The sequence below is a fragment of the Tauraco erythrolophus genome, chromosome 8 (assembly GCF_009769465.1).
Source record: "Tauraco erythrolophus isolate bTauEry1 chromosome 8, bTauEry1.pri, whole genome shotgun sequence".
In the NCBI taxonomy this organism is placed as follows: Eukaryota; Metazoa; Chordata; class Aves; order Musophagiformes; family Musophagidae; genus Tauraco; species Tauraco erythrolophus.
Window position 1 is genome coordinate 5,621,370 of NC_141472.1, and position 23,452 is coordinate 5,644,821.

A 23,452-nucleotide genomic window follows, 5' to 3' on the forward strand; every position below is an offset into this window, starting at 1 on the left:
GCTTTAAAATGCTCCTTTTTTTTTTAAAAAAAAAACAAACGTATTTTTCTGGTACTAAAGAAACTATATGTTACCCAGCATGTAATAGTCATCACATGGGTATCTATAATTTTCTGCAAATAAAAGAAAACGAGTATAAGCAGGAATTAAGAAGAGACTTTTGGCTAACACGTGGCAATCAGAAGACGACTACTTGCTGCTTCAAGGCTAGCTGCTGCATACCACACTGTGATAAGAGTGAGTTAGGTGGTGTATTCCTTTAGCTCTCAGTCCATCTCAGGGAAAAGTCTTGTTTAAAATGGACACTTCATACCATGAGTGACTGACCTTCTGAACAATAAAGATAACTGTGTCTTTTGACAAAGGTGATTGAGGTCGTAGAGCTTCTGAGCGTATGGTGCTGTTATGTGAAAGGGGCTGCAGAACAGGTATGTCATTTAGCCCTGAGGCCAAACATGTTGGAAAAGTCTCTCCCATTTACAGACGGCTGCTGAATCTCTTGGCTAAAGCTTTTGTAATATCCTGTCACTTTTGGCCACTTCCAGAATGACTTTTACTTTTGCCCTGCAAACTGTATTGCTCTGGAACTGGTCAATTGAATCAGCCTCTAAGTCATCTCTAATGAACTTCTGTTTCTGTTGGAAGTCGTCTCGACTGCGTAATGAAACAACTACTGAATGAAAAAAAGATGTAACTGCCCTACAAGCAGCAGAGAGAATCGTTCCATGGAAATCTGCTGGACATGGCTCAAATGTTTTTGTTCCAGTGCTGTGAATGACCCTCTCTTTTTGGTGTCAGTTATTTATAACTTGCTCATGTAATAGAAATCCATCGTTAAAACTTAACTTTTTGAAAAGCAGAGTTTTTCTAATAGTTCTTTTTGTGTTTGAAAGGTTTTAATTATCAGAAGCTAACACCAATAGAACACCACCTTGCGAGCCTTCATTTGAGGAAAAGATAAATGATTGATATTTTCCAAATAAGTTTTATCTCCACAGCAGTCAAAGTGACCTTAGCAAATAGAGATCTTTCCTTGTTGCTGTTGCACACTAATAAAATTATGCCTGTTAATAATGATAGCTGGTTTAGGAATAAATACTGGGAATAAAGACAATTTGAGGGAAAGAGCAAAGAAAGTCTTTGAGGGATACATAGCTTGCAGTAAAAGCGTTAGAAATGAGCTGTGTTTATTGCTGAGGAATAGTCTGTTGTGCAAAATTAAAAAGTGTATTTGTATATTTAGTTTTATTTATCTAAAACTTCTACATTTATATGCATACTATTACATTACACATGCAAATATTCCTCCTGGCACTGTGGATCAAATTAGAAGTCATCCAAAACATTGTGGTGGGATGATTGAGTTAGATTCCTATGCACAGACTTAATTCTTGTTATTACTAGTGAGCTATTGGTTGATCTGATGAGTTAGAGGGGGGAAATCCCAGTGGCCTATTTATACAATGAGTTCTCCTCTCCCTTTCTTGAGTGAGAGTGTTTTTCTTCCCTTTGGCTGTTGATGCATAGCATGACTGTGGCTGGAGGAAATGTGTGTCAGTGTGTGGTGTTGTGAACATGCTGGAGGGAAGGGATGCCATCCAGATGGACCTGAACAGGCTGGAGAGGTGGGCCTGTGCAAACCTCATGAAGTTCAACAAGGCCAAGTGCAAGGTCCTGCACGTGGATCGGGGCAATCCCAAGCACAAGTACAGGCTGGGCAGAGAATGGATTGAGAGCAGCCCTGAGGAAAAGGACTTGGGAGTGCTGGTGGATGAGAAGATCAACATGAGCCGGCAATGCGTGCTGGCAGCCCAGAAAGCCAACCGTGTCCTGGGCTGCATCCAAAGCAGCGTGGGCAGCAGGTCGAGGAGGGGATTCTGCGCCTCTACTCTGTTCTCGTGAGACCCACCTGGAATACTGGGTTCATCTCTGGAGTCCCCAACACAAGAAGGACATGGAGCTGCTGGAGTGGGTCCAGAGGAGGCCACAAAGATGATCCGAGGGCTGGAGCACCTCTGCTATGGAGACAGGCTGACAGATTTGGGGCTGTTCAGCCTGGAGAAGAGAAGGCTCCGGGGTGAGCTTATTGCAGCCTTCCAGTACTTAAAGGGGGCCTACAGGAAAGCCGGAGAGGGACTTTTGACAAGGGTGGTAGTGATAGGACAAGGGGCAATGGCTTTAAGCTGAAAGAGGGGAGATTTGGATTGGATATAAGGAAGAAATTTTTCACTGTGAGGGTGGTGAGGCACTGGAACAGGTTGCCCAGAGAAGTTGTAGATGCCTCATCCCTGGAAGTGTTCAAGGCCAGGTGGATGAGGCTTTGGGCAACCTGGTGTAGTGGAGGGTTTCCCTGCCCGTGGCAGGGGAGTTGGAACTAGATGATCTTTGAGGTCCCTTCCAACCCAAACCATTCTAAGATTCTATGTGTACAGAATTAATTATGAGAGCAGTACAATAGTCACTGATAGAAACTGTTCACGTCATCCTTTCATGAATATAGAGGTTGGTTGTTGCATGGAAGGGGGAGGAATTAGCAGTTTGGCAGGATGTCTTTTCAAAGCATATTCCTGTTCTTGACCTGCTGAAACATTAGAAATCCCTGTTATTTTATGTCTTAAAGTCAACCTATTTAAAGGTTTATAATGGGGACAAAGCAGCAGATTGGGCGGTTTACAGCAGGCTGCTGTATCCTCTCCAAATAGAAAGGTAATTACTCAAAGCTGGGAAGCGTGCATACATCCATCTAGGATTCCTCTTTAATATTTTTTTTCCAGGATGGTGTGAGATGAAGTGTAAGATTGCTTTTTAATGGCTCCAGTAACTGCTTTTCAAAGTCTTGGTGCCTATGAATTTTAAGAAGAAGAATGACCTGTTTTATCTCCCTTTGGAAAGACTCAGATCATAAATACTGAGGGATTTATGTTTTTGTGTGCTACCATAGTGATTAAATTTTAGCTTTACTTTGCACCTGTTGCCAGTGTGCCCATGTGGCTCTACAAAAATGTTAAGTGGTGTTTGTAGTCACTACCTGACATAACTAAATGACTGAATCCACTCCTCCAGAAGCCTCAGCACCTATTCCCAACTCCTTCCCACCTGTGCTAATAATTACGTCACCCCAAGAGCCGCTGATGTTTGAGTGTACCAGATGTGGCCTTGAGGGCCTGTAGAGCCAGACTCTGACGGTGTGTAAGCTTTGCTTTTGCTCCTTGCGTAGTGCTGCGATTGTGAAAGATGGTAGTAATTAAGATGAACTAAGATTTAAGATTAATCACCTCAGTATTAGCTATGCATTTTGGACCTCTGTCTGTTTTTTCTTGATAATATGCCAGCATTCCTAAAGAGTGAAACAAAAGTATTGGTAGCTCTGGTTGTAGGTCGAATAATAATCGTAATAATCTGGTGAAAATAGTGCAAGTGAAAACTAGTTTGTGTCAAAGCAGGACCATGCACTGTCTGTTCGGAATAGATTCTCGTGAAGCATAGGATGTAGGGCTTGCTTTTGGCTGATGGAATACCTGAAATTCTGAGCATGCACATTGTGTTACAGTCATGGAGGTGAAGGAGATTAGTTTCTAAAGGACCTGAATGAGCTGGTGAAGCTGACTCTTGCATAGGACTGCTCGCTTTCCTATAAAGCACCTTCCAACAGTTCGACTTCTCAGTCTATCCCAGTTGCATGCCGTCATTGTGTAATTTGGCAATTTTCTCCTACAGGTTATTGAAACATAAAATGTTAAATTTGTGTAGAAATGGAAGAATATGTAATTCTCATTATCAATATGGACATATTATCTGTAGGGTTGGCAGTAATCTTGGATGCAAACTGCAGGAACTGTTAATCCACACAAACTTCAAAGTAGTGGATAAGGAGGAAATCCTGTGAGGATCTAAACATATGTCAGAATTTTGAATTAGATGCAGAGATGTGTTATAGGGAGAGAGAGCATAGAAACATGAAAGGTATTCTGTAAATCTCCTGTACTTCATCTGTGATGTTCAGAGGTGATCGCTGCTTCTGTAGCAGCAAACGTTGCTAATGAAATCAGGGAGTTTGGTAAAAAGACAGGGAAGTTGTTGGAAGCGTGAATGGCTCGTTGGAAGCTAGTGGTTGATTACTATGTAAAGTGCTGTAAGGAGTGGGAAGCCCTTCGTGTGTGCATAGTGGGCCAGATCCCATCGCTGTCTCCATCCTCCAGTCTCCACTGGAAGCAGAAGTCTGCCCCTTCTGCCAACTGAGATGGGCATAAAGGAATGGACTTCCTCCTTCCAACCCATACCCAGGAGTTTTGTGGGGCTGGCAGGAGTCCTCCTTTACACCTTGCACCTTCTCTGGAGGCATTTGGGCCTCGGCTGTGCTTTGAGTGGTAAATCTGTAGTGTACCTGTAGTAGTGGCAGCTCTCATGGACCTGCCCCTCTGCCTGCTCTTGCCAGGATGTTGTTTTGAGGCTTTTGTAGGGCAGTGCTGCAGCTGCCTTCAGCCTCTCTGGTGCTGCTTGTGCATAGGCTCAGTGATTCCCTCTTACACAGGAGACCTTGCAGTCCGGGTGGCCTCATCTCCTGGGACCGCTGTGGACCTAATCTCATGAGAGGCTGCTGCTTATGCATGTCTTTTCCCAACCTCCAGCCAAGTGGACTTGCTGATTTAACTCGCTCTTTTCCAAGGACATATGACCATTGGAACATGCAACATAGTGCCATTGCAGAAATTATTGTCCATCGGGTGTTCTTGACTTCAGGCAGTGTGAGCTACATCCAGAGAAAACAAAAAATTCTCGTGTGTCCTTGCCTGCTTTCATTTCCTGACCTGTCTGAATCACTTTTCGGACTAAGGTCAGAGTCCTTAGAAGTGTCTTGAATTTTCTTCCAGTTTGATATTTTCCACTTTTGAACTCGTATCCTCCTTCCTGTACCAGTTGCACCATCAGATCATCCATTGCTTGTTTGCTGGGCTCTCTAGCCGGACCCATTTCTTAGTTTGTCCAGGGTCTTTGTCCAGGAAAGTTGCCATTTGAGTAAAGGACTATGCAAGTCTAGTGGCACAGTTTTCTACTCTTTGCTTCTATTTTGGAATGAAATTTAAAAGACTTCCCAGCAGGTTAAAGAGGAACTGTGTGTCTGATGTGAAACATATAGGTGATTTTAAGCATCTTACTCCTTTCCTCACTCCTAAGACCACCAGTGGCATCACAGATGCTCTACAGGTTTCACAAGATCGCTCTGATACTCTTAGTTCACATTTGGAAGTTGTCTTTACAATAATGGAATCTAATCATATGGGTTAATTTAGAAGAAAATAGCTAGCATATATCCAGGAAAAATATCTGCAGACTCTGAGGAAAACAAGCTCGATGTGTTCTTAATCTCGTATGTGTGAGTCAGTTTTGTAAGGGAATATTTTTTATGTATAATACATACAGAGAAAAAAGGAACAGATGTAAGTAAGTTTTATGTATAAAGATACTATTTTGAATATAAAATTACATAAATTTGTGGGCTTTTTTTTTTTTTAAAGAGTGAAAGTCCTGCAGGAATATCAAGGCAGCCTTCAACAAAAGGATCAAGGCAACGCGCCAAACCCGGAGGAGAAGGTAAATAGAGGGAGGATATTATTTCTATTAAATATGCTGGAGGGTTATTGAATAAGAATAGCAGAAATACTTAAATATCCATGTTTATTATTTTCAGTGCTTGTTTTATACTCCCAGTCTGCATTTACGAATCCAATAGGCAATTTTTCTGCATGGATTTGATACCTAGAAGGTGGTACTTCAGTTTGCTCACATTCCTGATGCACAATTGCGGATATAAATTCAGCCTGCTCTCAATATTTTTGGTTAGTCTACAACTATTTCTTTTCCTGTTAGTTTCACAAGAACTGTTTCTTTGCATCATAATCTAGCAAGTTTAGACAAACCTGCTGTGCAAAACTTTGGGAGGCTTTTTTTTTTTTCTTTTTTTTTTTATTTCTATCACTGAAGATAATGTACAGTATTACTGAGTTGCTAAAATATTGCATGTTACCTTTATCTAAAGTCACATGTAAAGGTTAGTTAGATGCTTACAGCAGAGCAGTATTCAGCACAGTATTTTTGTTTTAGTAAGACTTATGATATGTTGTTTAAGATTGTTGTAGTAAGATTACAGACATTTGTGAGGCAAGATGTGCTTTCCTGTAGGGATAAGTCATACAGCCTTGAACCCTGAATTTGTAACTTCATCACTTACTAATATTCAGGAAGAGTGCTTTTCCTAAATTCGTCTAGGGAATCCAAACTTCATTTATTTTCTGATTTTTTCAGTCGTTTCTCAAGGATCTGAAGTCTTATTGTTTGGTCTTTAGAAATTTGGGGTTTATAAATGAAAAAAAGGTCATATTTGTGAAAAAAAAAAAAACAACCAACAAAACAAAAATATGCAATGAAAAAAAAGGCATGTTCTGGCCAGCGCAAAAAGGAATTTCATTGGGTTTTTGTTCGATAAGGAGCACATTAAAGTATCCACATTTGTGTTAAACTTTCTGGGGTTTTATCAGTGAAAAGATGATTGAGTGAATTCTAGATCAGCCAAACCTTTCTGAGTGATTTTCATAGCTTGAGACACTTGGAATACTGCAGGTGTAAGCTGGAGAACAGGTGAAGATAAAGTGTTAAGCATTTGATGGTTAGAGAAGATTTCCTCTGAGCATTGAAACAATGGCACATGTGTTTGGATCTTGGACTCTCTCCAATGTCTGCCATTACAGCTGTGATCAACTGTGTTGCACCTGGGCTGCTGTCAGACTAGGACCTTGTGATCTGAGTTGGAAGAGGGCAGGTGATGTGGATTGATGAGTATTGATGAGGATTCATCAATACTGAATCCTCCCCGACGGCGTCTTCCACAGTAGCTCAACCAGGTGTTGACTTGGGGCTGTTTAACAAATGGTACAATCATCAATAAGCATCTCTCCTGTTGGCCATTTCTCGTTGTGTCTTCGGACAAGATTTAAGTAAAGATTTTAGTCTTGAGATAGTTTTCACTGAGTTTAACAGACAGTGGTGCCAGGCTTTGCAAATAAGTAAATAATTTTATTTATGTTGTGATGTGCTTCATTGCAATTGATTGCGTCGCCAGCTTTTGCATGTAAGTGTATTAAATATTGTATTTGCATACTGGTTGGAAACTAGGTTCTCTTCAGAATATCCCAAGTGCTTAATACTTTCTCATTAAAAAGAAAGGAATAAACTTAGTACTGCTAGCCCTTTGTGTAAGAAAGCTAAGAGGAAGAGCCTAGAGAAACATGTAGGTAAGGAATAAAACCAGCTGCTAACCCCACCTGGAATACTGTGTTCAGCTCTAGGGTCCCCAACACAAGAAGGACATGGAGCTGCTGGAGTTGGGTCCATAGGAGGCCACAAAAATGATCCGAGGGCTGGAGCACTCTGCTATGGAGACAGACTGAGAGAGTTGGGGCTGTTCAGCCTGGAGAAGAGAAGGGTCTGGGTGATCTTATAGCAGCCTTCCAGTACTTAAAGGGGCCTCCAGGAAAGCTGGAGAGGGACTTTTTACAACGGTGTGTAGTGATAGGACAAGGGGCAATGGCTTTAAACTGAAAGAGGGCAGATTTAGATTAGATCTAAGGAAGAATTTTTCACTCTGAGAGTGGTGAGGCACTGGAACAGGTTGCCCAGAGAAGCTGTGGCTGCCCCATCCCTGGAAGTGTTCAAGTCCAGGTTGGATGAGGCTTTGGGCAACCTGGTGTAGTGGAGGGTGTCCCTGGCCATGGCAGGGGCTTGGAACTGGATGATCTTTGAGGTCCCTTCCAACCTAAACCATTCTATGATTCTAACCAGAGCTCGTGTAACGACCAGTGTAACTGCAAGTTCTGTCTGTATTTAAGTGCCTTTTTCCCCCTACTCTTATTTCAGTGACTTGATCATCTACTGTCATTCGAGTTTTCTTTCAGGGTTTTGTGCCTGAGTGTTGATACTTTATTTCTAATGAAGAAGGCTCTGTACCTAAATCAGTTTAATATCTCAGTTCTGAAGATACAATAACATCTGTGAATTGATACCTGTTAAAACACCGAATTCTGGCTAAAGACTGGTCCTGTTTAATGAAGCATGAAGATCTTCATGCACTTAATCTGCCAATGTCACTGTTATTCATTTATGTAGAGAGATTATGTGTTGCTGTGTGTCTTCCCAAGCATCCATGTTTTCTTTGGGTTTCTGTTTTAGTAGGTTTCCATGTGTCTGAGGCAAAATACTGAAGTTATATCAGAGTTTGGGTAGTGTTTTCGGAACAATCAATAGCCATGTTTTCAAAAGGACTTAGGGAACAAATTAAAAAGATGTTTGGGCACCTTAAATACCTTGGAGAAGGTCTGGCGTTTTGGTTATGAATGCCTGTTGACTTAGGAGCTTAATTCAAGTTGGTGCTTGAAAATTGAAAATTTTACGTCACATGTCATGTACTTATTTGCTGTGAGATTTTAATAATTTTGCAGCTGAAAAATACCGTCTGGATTCCATTAAATGTAGTCTTATTTTACTACTTAGTGATCCTTAGCTGATCCTATAATTTTTTATTTCCCAAGATTTGAATATTTGTTTTATAGCCTGAGCTGGCACTAAACTCCGGTGAACAGACACGCCTCGTTTCATGGGATAGTCCCTTCTTTAAAATTAAGATCCTGCTTTTCTGATAAATGAAATATGGTTAACGACTTATTCTGTGTTTTGGCTTTAAAGTAAATATTTTAAAATACTTCTCTTTTCATGATGCAGCAAGCCAGCACGCTCAAATTTCAGTTTACCAAAATGATAAACACTTTTTTGTTGTTCTAGTGCAGCAGAGCTGCAATAGGTGAGTAGGAGCAGTGAGTAGGGCTCGTAGGTGCTCCAGTAAGTAATCCAGAGGGGGTAGTAAAAGCCTTCTGGAGCTGTGCTGATGCTTGTTGCACACCAGTCTCTGTAGTTAGCAGTGATGATGACCAAAGCTTTCTGTATTTTCTGATATTAACTGGAGATAAAGAAATACACAACAGGAGAACGCAGAAGGGCTAGCGTCGTGACTAAACTTACAATAAACAAAACTGAAGTGGTGAATGGAGAACCAGTTAAGCAAAACCAGGTATATTGCTATCCTAGTAATTAAAACCAGTTATACCAACATTTGCTTACCTCTGTTACGAACAGATTCCTAATGGTATTGGAGCAAATGTTTTGGATTTTTTTTAAATAGTTAATGTTACATCTATTACTACTTAGGCAATGACCGCTTTATAGTTGCAACATGCCTTGCAGCAAAACTTGTATCATGCAATAGAGACTGTTTTTTTCTAACTTAGAAGTTGATTTATAAATTGAATGTAATTTTTTTTTAAACTCGCAGTTGCTCTTAATTGAGATCTGAGCAGATTTCCTTTAGACACTAAATTAATTTCTAAATGTAAATGATGGAGTAAAGTGCTTCACTTTCCACTGTTGGTTTGGCTTTTCTGCTAAGCTCCAGACCTTATGGGTAACTTGTAGCATTGCTGTATAGATTGGTGATGAATGTGTAAATGCTTGTTTGGTTTATTAAATGACAGTTTTATTAAATTTTATTAAATTTACCTGACCTTTGTCAGCACAGGTAAATGAGAGACCTTTCTCTGCTGCGTGTTAACCTCTTCTAAACTAGTAGAACTCAGTATTTCTACTGCAATGGACTATCTTTGTGTGTGCTTCTTGTGGCATGGGTGGAGGAGGAGGTCCTCTGCTATAGATCTGTATGTCCTGAAAGTTCAGCTTTATGCTGCATGCAGTAATTTCATCACTGGTTTTGAAAGCGTTAGATGTTTCAACCCAAGCATTAGGCTGGTCTCCATCTGGTAAACCTTTTCCTGTGCTGTCAGAACTGTGGCTCATTTGTTCTGGTGGTAGAAGTGTCACCTGACGTGTCCTGGCTGTAGATAAGGGCCCTGTGATGAATCTGTTTTTGCCTTTGCGTTCCAGTTACCTGTTTGGGAGCTCTGGGATCAGTTCCTGGGCAGCACTTTCGATACCTCCGTTTTGAACACGCGTGCTCTTTCTGTGTCTGTACTCTTGCCTATTTCTGAATTTGTTCTGCTTCTGCTGCATTTCGAGGAGTGTGAGAACTGAGTATACGATATGACTTCAAGTGAAGGAAGGTTTGTGTGGGAGTGTGCATGTATGTATATATTTTTAATGATAAAACTAAAGCTAAATATTCCACCCATTCTGTACGTATCTTGACAAACGATATGAACAGTTTAACTTTTCTTGACCATGTATGTTTAACACACAGGTATATTTTCAGGAATGAGGTACAAATAGTGCTGAATTGTTCCTCCTTTCATTCCCTCCACCCTTAATGTCTCTTGTCCCTTGTCATATAATTCAGAAGTCACCAGTATACCTGAATACTTTGCTTTTTTTCTTCCAGTATGTGTTACCTTGCTTTTGTCAACATTGTTTTATTGTAACTGGGGGATGGTTAAACGGTTTAAATGGTCTTTCATTTTTAGCAAAAATAAAATTGATCCAGGTAGCATCAGACATGAACAGCATTTGTGGACGAGGCTATTGCATTACCAGCAAATTGTGGAGTTCAGCTACCAGAAATCAGCTTTTCTTCCTTGAAATTTCTTGATGGCTTTAGTACGAAAAGCGTTTAAAGCTAAAGCCTTTGAAACAAATGGAAGTGCATTATGCATTCCAAGTAGTATACAAACAATATTGTGTATTTTAAGAAAAACTTAAGAGTTTATTATTTCACCAGCTATCAGGCTAATAAATAGTACCTGTAATTCGTTTTTGAATTGAAGAAGTTGCCTTTAGTTTGCAGTAACTTAAAGAGTTCAATCAGTGGTCATGTAAAAAGTCTTCGTGAACTTTGAATGTTATTTGTTTACACTCAAGATGGTTTATTAAACTAGGATAGCCCTGAAAGAGAGGATGTAACAAGTACTTAGCATCGCTTTGTATTTTAAATTTTTATTATATCCTTGGTTTCATTTGACTATAAACTGTTTTGTTTTAGGAACTGTGGAAAAGAAAATCATGGCAGATAAGATTTCAGAGGACAGTGTTGCTAAACTGCAAGAGAACGCTGACCCAGGACTTGCAGTAAAACAGAAAGGTAGGAAGAATGAAAAAATTACTGCCTTGGAAAGTCTAACTCGAATGCTTCAGGGTCAGACTTGAACCCCTGCAGCTAAATGATTTAAGGAGGGTGATTTATACTTAATCCAACTGCTGCCTTGTGTTTTGGTTTGAAAAAAGGAACGTTCCCTGATAAAACAGTTACTTTTCTATTTTCTCTTTCCTTACTCTTAACGCAAGTTTTCAAAGAGGCCAGTGCTTACAGTGTCCCAAGGAAAGTGCAGGGCTGCTGTGCCTGAATCCCTCGGTGGCTTGTTCTATGTAAGACCTGAATCTTTGCATGTTGCCTTTTGTACAAAGTATTTGGGAGTCTCACTTAATGTTTGCATTTTACAGGATTTTAGAGGAAAATTCCATCTCTGCGTTCTTATTTCTCCTTTCTTTTTTTCCAAGTTGTACATAGCTCCCAAGACATTTGTTGTTAATGAGGTATTTGTATCCAGCTACAGTATACATGGAGCCATAGAAGCAAAATGTAGGAGGAAGAGCTGAGATTTAAGCAGAAAGCTGAGTTTTTGTTTTCTCCAGATCCAGATGCTTGACCTAGTCAGTCCGGTTGATACCATGTATGTGGGATGTCAAAAAGCTGTTTCCTAGTCCACCTGTGGCCTTCAGGGCCTCATAGCTGTGTCAGTCTAATGAAATGTAGATGGTTGGCCAAGACATTTGTGTGACCTTACACAACTGGGAAACTTCCATGCTAAGTCCTTTTCATCTTTTGGAGCTGTCTTGCCTATTGGAACATCTTGTGTATCGGAATGTATTGGTTATATTCTATAACTTTATATTCCTCTATTTCTGATTTGAATGTATGTAAGAGGAGAAGTACTCCAGGTTCACTGTTGGATTTGGATAGGATTCTCAGGTGGTATAAGAACCAAATATTGTATTGACTGTTCTTTATTTTCAGCTTTGTTCAATAAGATAGTGTAAGATAGTAGCGCATTAGTGAACTTTAATTTTCTTTAGGTTCTTATAGGGGTGAAATTATCGTTCACATGTTTAATAGCTTTCACAGGTGGAATGGGCAATCAGTTGTGACAGTCGATAAAGACAGTCATTGCAGACAGATAGAGAAGTTGGATGCTATTTGGCAGTAAGCTTAAGTCAGTGATCACATGTCCCTTCTTGCTGTGTTCTTGTGTCTTTAACTACAAATGAAAGTTATGAAAGTTTCCAAAGGAAGAATAATTTATAGGATTAAAAAAAAAAAAAATTAACTGACTGACATAAACTTATTTTCCTGGATCTTTTGGAGTATTATTTCTGCATTCTGCCTCAGTCTTATATTCTGTTTCTGAGCATTAAGGCTGTGAACCTTTTCATTGTGTTTGTTTTTTTCTTTATAAATGAGGATTTGTCAGGATTTCTCCCTTGCTGTTCTCTATTAGAAATCCTCACTGGCTAGTCCAATGCAGTTTCTTAAATAGGAAGTATACGTTTAGAGCTTTCTGGCAAGAGTGTTTTGGCCTGCCTCAGCTATTTGATGCACCCCGAAGTTACTTAGGTTCTACTTTTTTTAGACATGTCACATAAATGCGCCCACTGTGACAAGAAAGGAGGAACAGTTGGATTTCACGGCCACTCTATAAAGTGTAGGCCGCATGAGGCTTTTTCAGAAGCTAATGATTATGTAAGGTTTTCTGAACCTTGTTAAATTCTAAACCAAACATTTTTTGGGGTTTCAGTGGTGCAGTTTATCTTCTCACAGTTTTGGTAATTACGTTGAGATACACTTCTCTGGGGGGAGTAATGCCAGGCTCCTTTCTAAAGCTTATCTCAAAGTAACCTTAAGAAGTTGTCACTCGTTTATCGAATAGAATCATAGAATCGTTAGGCTGGAAGAGACCTTGAAGATCATTGAGCCCAACTGTTAACCTAACACTGCCAAGTCCCACTAAACCGTGTCCCTAAGCACCATCTACACATCTTTTAAATACCTCCAGGGATGGCGACTCAACCACTTCTGGGCAGCCTGTTCCAATGCTTGACAACCCTTTCTGTTTAGAATTTTTTCCTAATATCCAATCTAAACCTCCCCTGGCATAACTTAAGGCCATTTCCTTTTGTCCTCTCGCTTGTTACTTGGGAGAAGAGACCAACACCCACCTCGCTCAGGCACCTACCACCCATCTGCAGAGAACTGGCCTTACACATGAAATATGAGCATCCATTCCACCAGCTTGGCAGTTTCTTAAACCAAGTTAAACTGATCCAATTCTTCAGGCAGTGTGTGAACACACGTGCTAATGGGAGGGAATGGGAAGTGTGAAGGCAGGAGTGCTAATTTGGTGGCAGTGCCAGTATACACTAATGAGAGGGTTTAGGAAGCTCTGCTTAGTTTACCTGTGCCTTTTGGAGCATCCTAGAAATCACAGTTCTCTTACAGGATGCTTAGGCACTGTCTTGTTTGCTTGTGTAGCTGGTCTGTGATACTGTTTGGTTGGTTAATTATGCCTTAAGATTTATGCTCCAGCCAACTCTAGTGGAATCGAATGGAAACTGGATGTTGAAACTGCTCGAAAATCACAGTTGCTGCCCTTCTGCAACTCCAAGCCAACAGGAGTAGGTTAGTCAGAGAGGAGCTGGAGATAGTTCTTCTACAATGTTTTCAAGGGTTTAGGGGATACTTGGAACTACTTAAAAAAAAAAAGTATTACATGCTGTGAACTGCTTTTGAATTTCCTCTGGACCTTTAATTTTTATATTTGTGGACTGTGTAAACTTACTTTGAGCAGGGTGAGCAGTTCCTGTGCTTTCCTAGTTCAAAGTAGAGTGGTGGCTTTGCCTCTCAGATCCGTTGTACAGATTTATACAATTCACCTTTTACACATCTCATTTAACTTTCAGGAGTATCAGATACTCAGATGTTCAATCAAAACATCCATTTTGATCCTCCACTGTCCTTTGACTTTTTAAAAAAGTTTCATTTCTGCTGAGTGTGTGCCACTTAGTGACCACATCGACGTCTTTAGCACCAAAGTGCAGATTTGTTGGAAACTGCTCCCTAAGGTGTTTCTCCAGGGTCTCCTGGCAGTAGTTCCCAAGTAAGAAGCTGGCTGTAGTTCTTGTTGTGTGCTTCATGCCTAACTTGGTCAGATTATTATTATTATTAAAGAATTTTTACAACTTCTCTGAAAAATCAAGGTATTTGTTATTTCCAGGTGAATTTGCCAGTGATTCAGGAACATTATAGTGACAAAAGACCAGCACTGAACGTACCAATGATGGTGCTTTTTAATATAAAGCACTTCTCTAGTTTAGTGCTTTTTTTCCTTTTATGCCATGTATTAAAGAATTTTTAAGCTGTAACCAAACATGATTTAGTTGTGTTTGAATGCTTTTAGTAGACTTTATCCAAGTAGTTTCTATTTAAAAGAATACCAAAAAGCCATCTATGAAAATTCTTTATGTTAAGCTTTTTTTTTTAAAAAAAAAGATTTAATAGTTTATGAGCACTTTATGGGTTCTAGCTTGAAAATAAGCAGAACCTGTGGGGAACTTTTTGCAATATGTTGCAGGTAGTTACTGTAAGACTCAGTTTAACAAAACATACGTTTTCCATTTTCTTAATGTCAGTACATGACATTGTTTCCCTTCTCTTATTACTTGTTGTGTTTGTGGCTTCTGTTCATACCGAAAGTGAAAGCGATCCACAAAACCTTTCCTCAAATAACTGGATAATTGGGCCAGAGACAGTGAATCTGGAATCTGGTACATTGGAGGTCCCTGAAGCATCTCTTAGTTTGCTCTGCAGGTGTCACCGTGCTGTGCTGTGATACTGTCACTGCCCTGTCTCCAGTGGTGCTGTGGGGCTGGGATGGACCAGGAGAATGAGGTTTTAGAGATGCTCGTGTTTAACACAGAGTAAATGATTGCTTGCAGGACTCCTTGCAACTGTTGAATTTCTGCCTCGTGAGCAGCTGCTATGTCAGTGTGATGTATGTTGGGACGTAGCGAGAGCAAGAAATCAGCGAGACCTTGACTATGGCTGATAACTGCTCCAAAAGCTAAATTCCTTTAGCAGTCTGCACTCCTTGCTTGATGGTAACTGTTTCTTTGGAAACGAAAGTAGTGGTTCTTGCAGGCGTTGTTTCCGGGGAGCTGGGTGTATATAGAGGCAAGGGAGGTCTGTACGTGCTTCCCACAAACCTGCAGAAACCTGCCCAAAGGTCAGCGATGGCTTTCCACTATGAGAAGTGAAGATGTGCTGTTAACAGAGTGAGTGTAACACACAAAAAATTAAAAATCCTGTCTGCATAAAGGCTGCCAAAGAGTTCGTTGTTCGTCTGACGTACTCAGGGCACCCGTGGTCACCAGTGGGCTGTCGCAGCTCCTGTGATTACGTGTGCAGGCTCCAAGCAGAGCCTTTATATGCAAAATTAAATATTTTACTAAAAAACAGATCTCTTGTTTTTATTTCTCTGTACTTTTGTGATCTCCAACATGTGGGAAAATGCCTTTTGCTGTGCAGAAGGAGAATTTTGAAATCCCTATGGCATCCATTGGGCAGGGATGCTAAATGAGGTACCCAGGGAAGTGCAGGAAACTCGTACAGCCAGCAACAGAGCCCACCTTTCTGACTCAATCTTAACGTAGGGACCACTCCAGCTTGGTCGGTGTACAGTGGTTTTTCCGTACCAGTAAGACTGAGGGAAAACTTAACATAGTGCTTACGATTGTTGACTGTGTTTACATTTCTTCCTTATGTTCTCCAGTAGACCATAAGTACAATTAATACACTGTATAAACATATTTTTTTTCTTTCAAAATGTGGGATATATGCTGCCCAGTAGTTTTAAATGAGAAGGTCCTACCCATGAAATGGCTGTTCAGAGAACATGCACAAACCTTTAGGAAAGTGGAATGCAATAGACTCTGGGAAAGATACTTGCATTTCTTTGCCTGGTAAAAGCCCAGCTGCCTTGGCTTCTTTTTTTTCTTTCATTGGTGCCATTCTTTGGTAATTTCAGAGCAGAGGGACACTGAAGTGTACAATGGTGTTAGAGGAGTCCTTTCTGTGCCTGGCATTATATGGAAGAAATACTGACAGATTCATCCGAGCGAGCTTCCTAGATGGCATCCAAGAACATGGAATGCTTTTTACCTACCAAAATTATGTGTAGAAATGCTAAAGCAGAAAGTGGGGAGTGATGTCCTTAAACCTGCACTGCTAGATTGTCGAGGCAAAGATGTCATTCATCTTGTGCTCTGCTGTTATAGAGAACGGTCTAGCCTGAGCTTGGCAGGTGTGGGTTCGGGCTGTTAGCTGCACTGGGCTGGTCAGAGTAGCTTGGTGGGAAACCTGTCAACTGGGATGGAATGGTAAAACTGGTTCAGTCTGATCTAAAGAGCAAATGGGTCAACCTGTGGAGAGTATAACTATGGTGGGGTCACAGAAGAAGCCCTCATCCTCCAGTCACAGAATCCTTTATGTTGAAAGGGATGCATGGATGGAGGTCAGCCAGTCCAACCCTCTGCCCAAATCTGGGTTAACAAGAACACCAGTAGAGGAAAATAAGAAGTTAAGGTAAACAAAAGAAAGGTTTTAAAAAATCCCAGCATAAGGAATATAAGGGGTTTTAATATGATATTTCCTCTTATAATTTTCTATAAAGAGCAACTTGAAATATGGCAAATATTACCACGGAACTATGGAAGAACTGAGTAAGATGATGTCATTTTCACAGAAGAGGGAATTTCACAATATTAAGAAGCAAATAAAAAAATAAAGGAAGCTTAAATGTTTTTTCAGTGTCCCTTTTGGATTGTGAATGCTCAGGGATGTTTAAAAACTGGAAGTTCACAAGGTATTTAACTTTTATATAAGTTTGTGGAATTTCATTTCTCGTTTAAAAAGTTTGTCACGTGATGATCCTGCCTGACTAATTTGGTGGCCTTCTGTGATAAGGTTACAGCATTGATGGGTAGGGGAAGAGCAACTGACATCGTCTACCTGGACTTATCCAAAGCATTTGATACTGTCTCACATGACATCCTTGTCTCTAAACTGGAAAGACATGGTTTTTATGGATGGACCACTCGGTGGATAAGGAATTGGCTGGATGGTTGCACTCAAAGAGTTGTGGTCAACGGTTCAATGTCCAAGTGGAGGCCAGTGACGAGTGGTGTTCCTCAGGGGTCGGTACTGGGGCCAGTGCTATTTAACATCTTTGTTGGTGACATGGACAGTGGGATTGAGCGCACCCTCAGCAAGTTTGCAGATGACACCAAGTTGTGTGGTGTTGTGGACACACTGGAGGGAAGGGATGCCATCCAGAGGGACCTTGACAGGCTGGAGAGGTGGGCCTGTGTGAACCTAATGAAGTTCAACAAGGCCAAGGGCAAGATCCTGCACGTGAGTCGGGGCAATCCCAAGCACAAGTACAGGCTGGGCGGAGAATGGATTGAGAGCAGCCCTGAGGAAAAGGACTTGGGAGTGCTGGTGGGTGAGAAGCTCAACGTGAGCTGGCAATGTGCACTGGCAGCCCAGAAAGCCAACCGTATCCTGGGCTGCATCAAAAGGAGCGTGGCCAGCAGGTCGAGGGAGGTGATTCTGCCCCTCTACTCTGCTCTCTTGAGACCCCACCTGGAATAGTGCGTTCAGCTCTGGAGTCCCCAGCACGAGAAGGACATGGAGCTGCTGGAGCAGGTCCAGAGGAGGCCACAAAGATGATCTGAGGGCTGGAGCACCTCTGCTATGAAGACAGGCTGAGAGAGTTGGGGCTGTTCAGCCTGGAGAACAGAAGGCTCCGAGGTGATCTTATAGCAGTCTTCCAGTACTAAAGGGGGCCTACAGGAAAGCTGGAGAGGGACTTTTGAGAAGGGCGTGTAGTGATAGGACAAGGGGCAATGGCTTTAAACTGAAAAAGAGCAGATTTAGATTAGATATAAGGAAGAATTTTTCACTGTGAGGGTGGTGAGGCACTGGAACAGGTTGCCCAGAGAAGTTGTGGCTGCCCCATCCCTGGAAGTGTTCAAGGCCAGACTGGATGAGGCTTTGGGCAACCTGGTGTAGTGGAGGGTGTCCCTGGCCATGGCAGGGGGCTTGGAACGAGATGATCTTTGAGGTCCCTTCCAACTCTAACCATTCTATGATTCTATGTATTTCCTGAGCACACATTCAAATGTAGTGCTGATAAGATTCAAAATACTGTCATAAGAGAAGTTAGATTTGTGTTGCCAGCTAAGCTGAAACTGTATGTTTCTTTCATTTAATAGAAGGAGAAGCAGAGAACGTGGCTCCTGAAAACCCTGCGGTATCCGAAAATGGTGATGTCCCGAATGATGTTCCACCTCAGCCCATCCAAAGGTTTGCTTCTATCCTTTATTCCCTTTCAATCAAACTAAATGTGTCTGAAGATAATACAGCCCATTTGAAAACAGCAAGAAAACCTGGAGCAGTGTGTTTCTGCTAGTGGTACCAAATAATAAATATTATCACATGTATTGTTCCCTTTATTCACTTTATTCTTCTTCTGTAAAGAAAACTTTCACATTGTGAATTGTCTCAGACTTATTTTCTTGACCCATGAAGTGCTTTGATGTGATGTTTTAAATCCCAATTTACTTCTCTTTGCCCAGCAAAGGTTTGTGTAATTACAGCACTTGTGAACCCTCTTTTTTTTTTCCATTTGTGTTTCAGTGGGTATTGTTAATGTTAAATTTGGTGTTAATGGTAAATAACTCTGTTGTATACAGGTTATTTTTTTAGTGAGACAAATCAAGAGATGGTTTTATGCGGAATCATAGTTTTTTTTTGTTTAGGACGCATTTTCTAGATTTTCCTACACTCCTACTAGGATAGCAAGTATTGTGGCATTGGATTGTACACACTGGGGCTGTTTTCAGTGTTGTTATGCATTGGCTGATTTACTCAGCTCATGAGTGTTTACAAGTCTGTTCCTTTGGAGGACATGTGAGCCTGCCTTTTATAGTATAAATGAAAAAGTTTTTTTTGTTCTTGCAGACGCATTCCCCGTCCTAGCAGTGCAAGACCAGCACCACCCCGAGTGAAACGTCAAGAAAGTGCAGAGGTCGTACTTCCAGAAAGGTAAGGAATGTGGGAGATGCAGAGCAGATGTTTCTAGCTCTTGTGCCACAGTATTCTCAGATCTTCTGTTTGTCACCTGCTGCTCAACAGCTTCAGGATGAATCATCCGACTGCTCATTGATTCAGATTGGAAAATTCAAGCCTGCTTTATTTGTTTTATTGTTTCTGCAAATCCAGGGCATTGTCTAGAAGTTATGGTTGGTAGTCCCATCTGGAAGTTCAAAAACATGATTTAATTTTTTTTGCCTTTGGGAACTCTGAAACAGATGACCCTGGAACGTTAATCTAAATTGCCACTAGAATTGATCTGTGAAACATGCAGTGAATATCCCGTGTTCAAAAAAGGCTGAAACAACCATTTGAAACTATGGACAAAATGGCTCACTTGATCTTTGAGAAGTACCAGTCACTGAAGTCGTGTGTTTAGAAGGAAAATGTGTGTCCTTTTGCAAGAGAAGGATGGCTAACTGTTTTCAGAGTTGGGCAGTGAAAGGAAATAGCAGAATTTGATGTGCTTTTAGTTGGTGCTGCTTTATTTTATGGGAGGAAGGGAGGGAACTGCTGTCTCTTCTCTACTGGATAGATCTTAATAGATTTGGACAGATCTTAATAGATTTTAATTTTCATTGTGTCTCTTTCAGGAGTGGTAGTGGTAAAACAGTCTCAAATGTCATCATAGACCAGATTTCTGATGATGATGATGACGAGTTTGTGGTTGAGGCAGCACTGCCACTGCCAGAAATGCCAGAGATGGAAATGGTCTGTTCATGTTGCAAATTATATAACCTTTTTCCATACTTTGTTTGTAACTTACTTGTTTGAGTCACTTCTAGCTGAATCTTTTTCAATAGTTGTATATTATAGCAATGATAACTTACTGCAACTAAAGCTCTCTTCCTGCATGTGTAGGAGCCAGAAGTGGAGATGGTTGAGGATGAAAAGCATGGTACGTTTGCTTTTACATATGTTTTTATATATATAGAATAAAACCATGGGTTTAAACCAAATGCTGAATGCTTAAAATGCTGAATAAAGCAGCAAAATACCTCCTGAGGATAGGAGCTTGCAACTTTCACAAGAAAACTAGAAATTATTTATCAAATGCAGTCTTCTTTAGTTGAGCAGCTGCATTTGCAACTGATGTTAAGTACAGTTAACTGATGTTAAGACGTTTCTATACGTCTTTAATATCAGCAGGTTTTAAAATTCTGCATAAAAGTAAGAAATTAATGTTTCTTTGAGTGTCAGGTACAGCTTGTCAGCTCTGAGATATGAGGTACTGGCTGTTTGAGGCAAGTTATAGAAAAGCTTTTAGGAAAACTGATGGACTGGTTCTTAACGACGTTTATGCTTACTTGTGGCCTCAGATCTCTGATTCAGGGGCTTCCATTATGGTTACATTGGATATGATTTAAGCAGATACACCTACCTGCATCCAAAAATTCCTTGCAAAGGAATATGTGTATCTGTCTACATGCCTATCATGTGCAGTTCTTGAATTCTTCTGAAAGAGGGGTGCAAAGGAAAAACATTTGTGTTAATACAGCTCAGGCATCTGGTTCTGTACCAAGAGTCATTCATGGATGATACTGATGGTACAGCTTGATTTGATGGACGCTGGAGAAAATAGATCAAGTAACAAACACCTTGTATCTCAGTAATTAGAACACATAGTAGAATGCTGTTCATTTGCTCTAAAAATTGTTTACATAAAGAAAAATTAGCAATTGGTTTTGATTGTATTGTCTGAATGTTTAAATAACATTTTAGTGCCAACCAATGCTCAGAAATATACTGCTTTTTCAACAGGTGGGCTTGTAAAAAGAATCCTAGAAACAAAGAAGGATTATGAGGCATCACAGAAATCATCGAAGACGACAGAGAGGGTAAGATGGTAATGGCTTTCAACCAATTGTGAATATTAAATATTGTAATCGTGACCTTTTTCTCTGCCTTAAATGTGTTTTTTTCCATTTATGATCAAGCTTTCCTTCTGATGTGTTATGCTGCTTTTTTTCTCCATTAGTCTGTCAGATGTCGTTACCTTCTCTGTGTAGTGCTCTCTCTTTCTTACCTTTAATTTCTGTGATTTTAGTACAGTTTTTCAAGGAGCCTTCTTTAGCCTATTCTTTTGTTTTCCAGAACAAAGTCTGCTGATTTCAGCCTGGCCCTAGAGGTAGTAGGGCACACTGTGCATCTGTACAGCTGCACCATTATTGTTTCAATCTTACTTTTGTCCTCTGGCATTTGAAGAGCAGTATCCCATTGCCCTGCAGTCATTATCACTGTCTAAAAAAAAAAAGGATCTCTGGTGCGGTTAACCATATAAAGTATTTTCATATCACTGAATGTTTCTCTAGTAATGTCCTAGCATACCCCAGCAATCACATCTGAATCTATGATTTGATTTGATTTGATTTTTTCCACGATCAATAGCTGGGAAAGGGAAGGTAGTTTTGTTGTTGCTGTTTTTTTTTTTTTGTGGATTTTTTTTTGTTTGTTTTGACAGCTTATAAAGGGTCTAGTAGTGATCACAGACCATAAGCAAAAGGTCTGAACCCTCCTGATTTCAGTGACTTCCTGTTACAACTGGAGAGCTCTTGCTTTTTCAGCCTTGCAAAGCTCATGTTACAAGAAGCAGCAAAAGGCAGAGCATTTAGATGTACTTTTCTGATCCATTGGCTCTTCAGAGAGTTTCTAAATCCCTGAACTAGTTCGATGTGCTGGTGAGGAGGCACTGAGGAATGCAGCGCAGAGTGCTGTTACAAAAATACAGCAGATACCTACTGTTTTGGAAAAGCAAGTGCTTTTCACGAACTCTTAAATCTGCAATTTTGATCACAGCTTCTCTCTTTTTTAAATGATCCTTCAGAGTTGTAGGTTCTCACCACGTATATTCTTCAGTAATGATCTATAGTTTGACATACTGTTTTAAGATGCTGCAACTCAGACCTCAGGAGTCCAGCTTTTCACAGAGCATCAAGCTCTTTCAAATAGCTCTCTGAAATCAGTAGTGACTTCGGAAGCCTTGGCCACTTGACTGCCTCTTTTGGCTTTATCGAATATAATAATTTGGCAATGAGTAATGATAATGTGATAGGTTATGAGCAAAGCGTACAGCGGGAAAAAAAATATTCCTGAGGGAGTAAAGCCATGGTAGACAGTAGACTGTTTTAAAAGCCTGGTTTTATCTAGAACCTGTATGGCTTTATAATCACCTTTACAATCTGCAGCAGGAGTGACAGTGTTAAAAATGGGAATTTTGGGAGGGTAAAATCAGCAATTCTCTCCTTTTAGAGATAGTCCCATATGCTTTCGTATCTAGTGGTAACGGGTTATGCTGCCCCACACAACAGCCTTTCCATTTCTTCCCCAGCAAGTTGAGAAAGTTGGGATGGCGGATCAGACCCTTGCGGGAGTATCTTCCTATCTGAAGTTTGGGACTATCTGAGATCCAGGCCTGCTTAGCTGGAAGAAAATTCCTTTCACATGTTTCAAGGGTGAGATTATACAAGGAAATGGAATTTTTAAAGTAGGGAAACCTTTAGTTTTCCCGTTCGTACTCTCTTATGAATAGTTACAGCTTTATCCAACCTGCTGAATTATACATCATTCGTTATTATAAACGCGCAGCTTGTCGCGCTCGCGTACCGATCACCGAAACGCTGTTGGCTGTTTCTAATGAGTGTCTCTGAGGTGAAAATTTGCCTGCCCGAATGAATTCTGTCTTTATGTAACTGTTGGAAGAAAAGGGAAGTTCAAAGTCCACATTGCTCTGTTTGTGCAGTAGCTCTGAAGCTCCTGACGCGCAGTTGAGCGGGCACTTGCAGAACATGAGATGCAGCTGTTCCTGCTTCTCTAACTAGATGGTGCTGTTGAATCATCAGTCTCAAGAGTAAGTTTGGGACAGCGTTAGGAGTTCATTTAATAGTGTCTCCCGCCAGAACGAATTGCGCTGTAGGCTCTACTGTTGGTATGGTGTCCTGTCCACTTAAGCACTGGACACAGAAAGGGACAATGGGGGAGGGTTTACAAAACCGCATGGATTTCATGCTCGGGAACGTTCCTCTGGTGTTTGTGCTAAATTTTCTGGATTTTTTTTTTTTTTCCTGAATAAGAGTAACTAACTAAAACAATTCCCTTTTAACCCCTTAGATTTTTTAAAATGCACATGGGCAATTGTGTCCGTCTACAATAACCATTGAGTCCCGTCGCCTGTTTTGAGTCCCTAAAACATTCATTCAG

The 23,452-nt window shown here is 40.6% G+C and overlaps 1 protein-coding gene across 1 annotated transcript in view; it reads left to right on the forward strand.

Moving 5' to 3' along the window:
• IFT54 (intraflagellar transport 54) overlaps positions 1-23,452 on the forward strand; it is a 46,691-nt gene that overhangs the window by 11,726 nt on the left and 11,513 nt on the right. The window contains 7 exon segments of the mRNA XM_086615792.1: positions 5,517-5,592; positions 11,033-11,131; positions 18,382-18,466; positions 19,124-19,207; positions 19,849-19,966; positions 20,117-20,153; positions 21,017-21,093. Coding sequence (XP_086471918.1) covers positions 5,517-5,592; positions 11,033-11,131; positions 18,382-18,466; positions 19,124-19,207; positions 19,849-19,966; positions 20,117-20,153; positions 21,017-21,093 — 576 coding nt within the window.